At 38.6% G+C, this 7,783-nt stretch overlaps 1 protein-coding gene across 1 annotated transcript; it reads left to right on the forward strand.

The window, feature by feature from the left end:
- The first annotated feature begins 377 nt into the window (after nt 1-377).
- LOC137637058 (putative leucine-rich repeat-containing protein DDB_G0290503) lies at nt 378-7,256 on the forward strand. Its single transcript, XM_068369365.1, has 3 exons — nt 378-896; nt 2,292-5,420; nt 5,520-7,256. Exons 1-3 carry the CDS (start codon nt 378-380, stop codon nt 7,254-7,256), a joined length of 5,385 nt encoding a protein of 1,794 aa, XP_068225466.1.
- Nucleotides 7,257-7,783: the final 527 nt, after the last annotated feature.

Consider the following 7,783-nt stretch of genomic DNA (forward strand, 5'->3'; position numbering starts at 1 on the left):
AGAGATTCGCCTTCAGATTCCTCGAAGAATAACCTGATTGGTTCTTTTCAGTTATTTCTTTCTGTTTCTTTTACCGACAAAATACGACTTCACTTTTCAAGAATCGTTCGATTCACCTTTCTTCGTATTCTTGAAAACTTCGGCTTCAGTCATCTAATTGTTTTTGCTCTTTTCATTTCTTTTAACTGTTTTTTTAGTTTTCATTAATGGAGAGAGAGAGAGAGAGAGAGAGAGAGAGAGAGAGAGAGAGAGAGAGAGAGAGAGCCCGGAGCACATTTCGAATAAGCAAATACTTTCAAGCTCCCGCCGAAATTTTCTAAAACTAAAGGTGAATCATGACACTAGTAAAGTACATAGAAATTATGTTTTCATTCGCAATGTTGACTGTTATTGGTTGGGAGTTATTCAAATCTATGACAACGGATATGTGTTATTGGGCTGGAAACCCAGAGGAGGCTGATATTTTCATTGAAATTGAAAAAATACCAGCAGCTATCCAGGAGGTTCCGGCAACGGAGCAGATGTTTACATTCGGAAGTCCCCTTTCCCTTATGCAAGTAGGTGCGGGCGCAGCGGCTACAGGCCTTATGATGTTTGGACTTATGATGTTTGGATACCGTAAGTATAAGGCCCATTTGAAAGGCGAAATCGATTCGCTAAATGATGCCCTTGAGGACAGAGATAAGGAGATCGCTTCTCTGCAAAGGGTAAATCTGGAAAGGGAAGGCAAAATTTCTTCTCTGAATGATGCCCTTGAGGACAGAGATAAGGAGATCTCTTCTCTGCAAAGGGTAAATCTGGAAAAGGAAGGGAAAATTTCTTCTCTGAATGATGCCCTTGAGAACAGAGATAATGAGATCGCTTCTCTGCATAACGAGATCTCTTCTCTGCAAAGGGTGAATCTGGAAAGAGAAGAGGAAATTTCTTCTCTGAACAATGCCCTTGAGGGCAGGGATAAGGAGATCTCTTCTCTGCAAAGGGTGAATCTGGAAAGAGAAGAGGAAATTTCTTCTCTGAACGATGCCCTTGAGGACAGGGATAAGGAGATCTCTTCTCTGCAAAGGGTGAATCTGGAAAGAGAAGAGAGAATTTCTTCTCTGAACGATGCCCTTGAGGGCAGGGATAAGGAGATCTCTTCTCTGCAAAGGGTGAATCTGGAAAGAGAAGAAGAAATTTCTTCTCTGAACGATGCCCTTGAGGGCAGGGATAAGGAGATCTCTTCTCTGCAAAGGGTGAATCTGGAAAGAGAAGAGGGAATTTCTTCTCTGAACGATGCCCTTGAGGACAGAGATAAGGAGATCTCTTCTCTGCAAAGGGTGAATCTGGAAAGAGAAGAGAGAATTTCTTCTCTGAACGATGCCCTTGAGGACAGAGATAAGGAGATCTCTTCTCTGCAAAGGGTGAATCTGGAAAGAGAAGAGGAAATTTCTTCTCTGAACGATGCCCTTGAGGGCAGAGATAAGGAGATCTCTTCTCTGCAAAGGGTGAATCTGGAAAGAGAAGAGGAAATTTCTTCTCTGAACGATGCCCTTGAGGGCAGAGATAAGGAGATCTCTTCTCTGCAAAGGGTGAATCTGGAAAGAGAAGAGGAAATTTCTTCTCTGAACGATGCCCTTGAGGGCAGGGATAAGGAGATCTCTTCTCTGCAAAGGGTGAATCTGGAAAGAGAAGAGGAAATTTCTTCTCTGAACGATGCCCTTGAGGGCAGGGATAAGGAGATCTCTTCTCTGCAAAGGGTGAATCTGGAAAGAGAAGAGGAAATTTCTTCTCTGAACGATGCCCTTGAGGGCAGGGATAAGGAGATCTCTTCTCTGCAAAGGGTGAATCTGGAAAGAGAAGAGGAAATTTCTTCTCTGAACGATGCCCTTGAGGGCAGGGATAAGGAGATCTCTTCTCTGCAAAGGGTGAATCTGGAAAGAGAAGAGGAAATTTCTTCTCTGAACGATGCCCTTGAGGGCAGGGATAAGGAGATCTCTTCTCTGCAAAGGGTGAATCTGGAAAGAGAAGAGGAAATTTCTTCTCTGAACGATGCCCTTGAGGGCAGGGATAAGGAGATCTCTTCTCTGCAAAGGGTGAATCTGGAAAGAGAAGAGGAAATTTCTTCTCTGAACGATGCCCTTGAGGGCAGGGATAAGGAGATCTCTTCTCTGCAAAGGGTGAATCTGGAAAGAGAAGAGGAAATTTCTTCTCTGAACGATACCCTTGAGGGCAGGGATAAGGAGATCTCTTCTCTGCAAAGGGTGAATCTGGAAAGAGAAGAGGAAATTTCTTCTCTGAACGATACCCTTGAGGGCAGGGATAAGGAGATCTCTTCTCTGCAAAGGGTGAATCTGGAAAGAGAAGAGGAAATTTCTTCTCTGAATGATACCCTTGAGGACAGAGATAATGAGATCTCTTCTCTGAAAAGGACAAATCTGAAGAAAGAAAAGGAACTTCTAGAGATGGAAGAACGTCTTAGGGAACAAGAAAATAACAGGATTATTGAGCAGACTGTAGAAGCAGCTCTGAATACCCAGATAGCCGAGCTTGCATTAGAGGCAAATGGGTTACTACAAGCTCTCAATGGGAAAACTATTTTGATTGATAAACTTGAGAAGCAGCAGGAATTACTACAGGAACAGGTGATTGCAGCAAACGCTGAAAATGCTGCATTGAGAGAGCTAACCACTGACCAAAAGGAACAATTGGTAAGGAAACAGGACGAATTTTCAAAGTTGGAGACAGTAATTGAGGAGAAAAACAAACAATTGGAAGAAGATCGACTGGTGATAGAAGAATTGGAAAACCAAGAAAAATTAGCAGCTGATAGAGAGAAGATCTTACAAGACGAAATTCAGTGTCTAAGAGGTAAAGTACAGGTGATGAATGAAGTACTTGATGACTTGAAAAAGAGAAATTTAGACAATTATAAAGTCACACAAGAACTAAAGTTGTTGCTTAATGAGGCCAAAAAAGATCTCAACATACTTGAGGTAGAAAATGCAGCCAAAGTGGAGGAGCTGGAAGGTAAAAACTCTTCACTTCATGAGCAAGTCCTAAATCTAGAACAACAAAAGGCTGATATACAACAGGAAAAGGAATTGGTTGGAATTCAACTCCAGGAAATAGAAGCAGCTTTGAATACCCAGATAGCCGAGCTTGCATTAGAGGCAAATGGGTTACTACAAGCTCTCAATGGGAAAACTATTTTGATTGATAAACTTGAGAAGCAGCAGGAATTACTACAGGAAAAGGTGATTGCAGCAGATGCTGAAAATGTTGAATTGAGAGAGCTAGCCACTGACCAAAAGGAACAATTGGTAAAGAAAGAGGAAGAATTTTCAAAGTTGGAAACAGTAATCGAGGAAAAAAACAAACAATTGGAAGAAGATCAACTAGAAATAGAAGATTTTCAACGACAAGCAAAATTAGCAGCTGATAGAGAGAAGATCTTACAAGACGAAATTCAGTGTCTAAGAGGTAAAGTACAGGTGATGAATGAAGTACTTGATGACTTGAAAAAGAGAAATTTAGACAATTATAAAGTCACACAAGAACTAAAATTGTTGCTTAATGAGGCCAAAAAAGATCTCAACATACTTGAGGTAGAAAATGCAGCCAAAGTGGAGGAGCTGGAAGGTAAAAACTCTTCACTTCATGAGCAAGTCCTAAATCTAGAACAACAAAAGGCTGATATACAACAGGAAAAGGAATTGGTTGGAATTCAACTCCAGGAAATAGAAGCAGCTTTGAATACCCAGATAGCCGAGCTTGCATTAGAGGCAAATGGGTTACTACAAGCTCTCAATGGGAAAACTATTTTGATTGATAAACTTGAGAAGCAGCAGGAATTACTACAGGAAAAGGTGATTGCAGCAGATGCTGAAAATGTTGAATTGAGAGAGCTAGCCACTGACCAAAAGGAACAATTGGTAAAGAAAGAGGAAGAATTTTCAAAGTTGGAAACAGTAATCGAGGAAAAAAACAAACAATTGGAAGAAGATCAACTAGAAATAGAAGATTTTCAACGACAAGCAAAATTAGCAGCTGATAGAGAGAAGATCTTACAAGACGAAATTCAGTGTCTAAGAGGTAAAGTACAGGTGATGAATGAAGTACTTGATGACTTGAAAAAGAGAAATTTAGACAATTATAAAGTCACACAAGAACTAAAATTGTTGCTTAATGAGGCCAAAAAAGATCTCAACATACTTGAGGTAGAAAATGCAGCCAAAGTGGAGGAGCTGGAAGGTAAAAACTCTTCACTTCATGAGCAAGTCCTAAATCTAGAACAACAAAAGGCTGATATACAACAGGAAAAGGAATTGGTTGGAATTCAACTCCAGGAAATAGAAGCAGCTTTGAATACCCAGATAGCCGAGCTTGCATTAGAGGCAAATGGGTTACTACAAGCTCTCAATGGGAAAACTATTTTGATTGATAAACTTGAGAAGCAGCAGGAATTACTACAGGAAAAGGTGATTGCAGCAGATGCTGAAAATGTTGAATTGAGAGAGCTAGCCACTGACCAAAAGGAACAATTGGTAAAGAAAGAGGAAGAATTTTCAATGTTGGAAACAGTAATCGAGGAAAAAAACAAACAATTGGAAGAAGATCAACTAGAAATAGAAGATTTTCAACGACAAGCAAAATTAGCAGCTGATAGAGAGAAGATCTTACAAGACGAAATTCAGTGTCTAAGAGGTAAAGTACAGGTGATGAATGAAGTACTTGATGACTTGAAAAAGAGAAATTTAGACAATTATAAAGTCACACAAGAACTAAAATTGTTGCTTAATGAGGCCAAAAAAGATCTCAACATACTTGAGGTAGAAAATGCAGCCAAAGTGGAGGAGCTGGAAGGTAAAAACTCTTCACTTCATGAGCAAGTCCTAAATCTAGAACAACAAAAGGCTGATATACAACAGGAAAAGGAATTGGTTGGAATTCAACTCCAGGAAATAGAAGCAGCTTTGAATACCCAGATAGCCGAGCTTGCATTAGAGGCAAATGGGTTACTACAAGCTCTCAATGGGAAAACTATTTTGATTGATAAACTTGAGAAGCAGCAGGAATTACTACAGGAAAAGGTGATTGCAGCAGATGCTGAAAATGTTGAATTGAGAGAGCTAGCCACTGACCAAAAGGAACAATTGGTAAAGAAAGAGGAAGAATTTTCAAAGTTGGAAACAGTAATCGAGGAAAAAAACAAACAATTGGAAGAAGATCAACTAGAAATAGAAGATTTTCAACGACAAGCAAAATTAGCAGCTGATAGAGAGAAGATCTTACAAGACGAAATTCAGTGTCTAAGAGGTAAAGTACAGGTGATGAATGAAGTACTTGATGACTTGAAAAAGAGAAATTTAGACAATTATAAAGTCACACAAGAACTAAAATTGTTGCTTAATGAGGCCAAAAAAGATCTCAACATACTTGAGGTAGAAAATGCAGCCAAAGTGGAGGAGCTGGAAGGTAAAAACTCTTCACTTCATGAGCAAGTCCTAAATCTATAACAACAAAAGGCTGATATACAACAGGAAAAGGAATTGGTTGGAATTCAACTCCAGGAAATAGAAGCAGCTTTGAATACCCAGATAGCCGAGCTTGCATTAGAGGCAAATGGGTTACTACAAGCTCTCAATGGGAAAACTATTTTGATTGATAAACTTGAGAAGCAGCAGGAATTACTACAGGAAAAGGTGATTGCAGCAGATGCTGAAAATGTTGAATTGAGAGAGCTAGCCACTGACCAAAAGGAACAATTGGTAAAGAAAGAGGAAGAATTTTCAAAGTTGGAAACAGTAATCGAGGAAAAAAACAAACAATTGGAAGAAGATCAACTAGAAATAGAAGATTTTCAACGACAAGCAAAATTAGCAGCTGATAGAGAGAAGATCTTACAAGACGAAATTCAGTGTCTAAGAGGTAAAGTACAGGTGATGAATGAAGTACTTGATGACTTGAAAAAGAGAAATTTAGACAATTATAAAGTCACACAAGAACTAAAATTGTTGCTTAATGAGGCCAAAAAAGATCTCAACATACTTGAGGTAGAAAATGCAGCCAAAGTGGAGGAGCTGGAAGGTAAAAACTCTTCACTTCATGAGCAAGTCCTAAATCTAGAACAACAAAAGGCTGATATACAACAGGAAAAGGAATTGGTTGGAATTCAACTCCAGGAAATAGAAGCAGCTTTGAATACCCAGATAGCCGAGCTTGCATTAGAGGCAAATGGGTTACTACAAGCTCTCAATGGGAAAACTATTTTGATTGATAAACTTGAGAAGCAGCAGGAATTACTACAGGAAAAGGTGATTGCAGCAGATGCTGAAAATGTTGAATTGAGAGAGCTAGCCACTGACCAAAAGGAACAATTGGTAAAGAAAGAGGAAGAATTTTCAAAGTTGGAAACAGTAATCGAGGAAAAAAACAAACAATTGGAAGAAGATCAACTAGAAATAGAAGATTTTGAACGACAAGCAAAATTAGCAGCTGATAGAGAGAAGATCTTACAAGACGAAATTCAGTGTCTAAGAGCTATTGCACAGGTGATGAGTCAAGCACTAGGAGCAGCAGAAAAAGATCATGACATACTTGAGGGACAAAACGCAGCCAAAGTAGAGCAGTTGGAAGGTGAAATCTCTACACTTCACGAACAAGTCCTAAATCTAAAACAGCAACTGGCTGACATACAAAAGCATAAGGATATGGTTGAAATTCAGCTCCAGGAAATAGATGCAGTTACGAACCTACTTATAGTCAACCTGGAATTTGAAATATCTAGTTTACATCAAGATCTCAACTTACGAATTGGTGTAATTAGAAAACTAGAAAATGATCATACCAGGCTTTTTGAAGAAATGGCTATCGATAAAAGAAAAGTAGAGGAACTTAACAATGCCCTTGAGGAGAGAGATAATGAGATCTCTTCTATGAAGAAGATAATTCAGGAAAATGAGGAAAAAGCTAAAAAAATGGAAGAGCAATTGAAAGAAGAACAGGAAGAGAGAAGGAAAGGAGAAGAGGAACAACGTCATACCCTTGAGGAGAGGGAGAATGAGATCTCCTTTCTGAAAAAGACAATCCTGGAGAAAGAAAAGGAGATTCAAATCATGGAAGAAAGGCTTGAAATAAATGAAGTAAAAAGGGGCATTCAGAAGAAAAAAATTGATTTTCTTTTGAAGGAAATAGAGGAAAAAATAGCCCAAATAAACCGAATTAATCTTGAACAGGAACTTGGAAATGAACAACCAGGGAAGCAAGATATGGAGTAAAGAAGTTACTTCCATCTAGAGACAGACGAGAAGAGGAAGGAATTTGAAGCGTCGCACCAATCACTAGAGGAGAAGGAAGTTCTACAAGATAAGATGACCCAAACAGAGTTCCACGAATCAAGACCTGGGAAGGATATTTTCGACGCCATCCGAGAGGAGAAGCAGAAGCAATGGGTAGACTACAGAAGAAATCAGGACGAAAGAGATGGTATGGTTACAAAACTATTTGATGCTTGTGGTCAGGTTGTGAGCAATTTTATCAAAGATATCATCCCAGCGAAAGAAAAGGAGGATAGTGAAAATTAAATAACTCCAAAATTCAAAATATAAAACCTGAATATTCAAAAAAAAAAAAATAAAAATAAAAAACTAGAAAATCCAAAAAACCCATAAAAACTAGAAAATCCAAAAAAAATATAAAAACTAAAATTCTGAAAAAAAAAAAATAAAATAAAAAATATACAAAAAATATAAAAACTAGAAAAAAAATAAAAACTAGAAAACCCAAGAAAGAAGCAGGAGATGGA

This window comes from Palaemon carinicauda, unplaced genomic scaffold (genome assembly GCF_036898095.1).
Source record: "Palaemon carinicauda isolate YSFRI2023 unplaced genomic scaffold, ASM3689809v2 scaffold51, whole genome shotgun sequence".
Taxonomy (NCBI): Eukaryota; Metazoa; Arthropoda; class Malacostraca; order Decapoda; family Palaemonidae; genus Palaemon; species Palaemon carinicauda.

Bases quoted from the DNA above. Each gene is read 5' to 3' on its own strand.
- LOC137637058 (XM_068369365.1), top strand. From the start codon at position 378: ATGTTGACTGTTATTGGTTGGGAGTTATTCAAATCTATGACAACGGAT. The intron at 897-2,291 runs GTGAATCTGGAA...GATACCCTTGAG, and splicing joins AGATCTCTTCTCTGCAAAGG to GGCAGGGATAAGGAGATCTC. The intron at 5,421-5,519 runs GTAGAAAATGCA...GATATACAACAG, and splicing joins AAGATCTCAACATACTTGAG to GAAAAGGAATTGGTTGGAAT.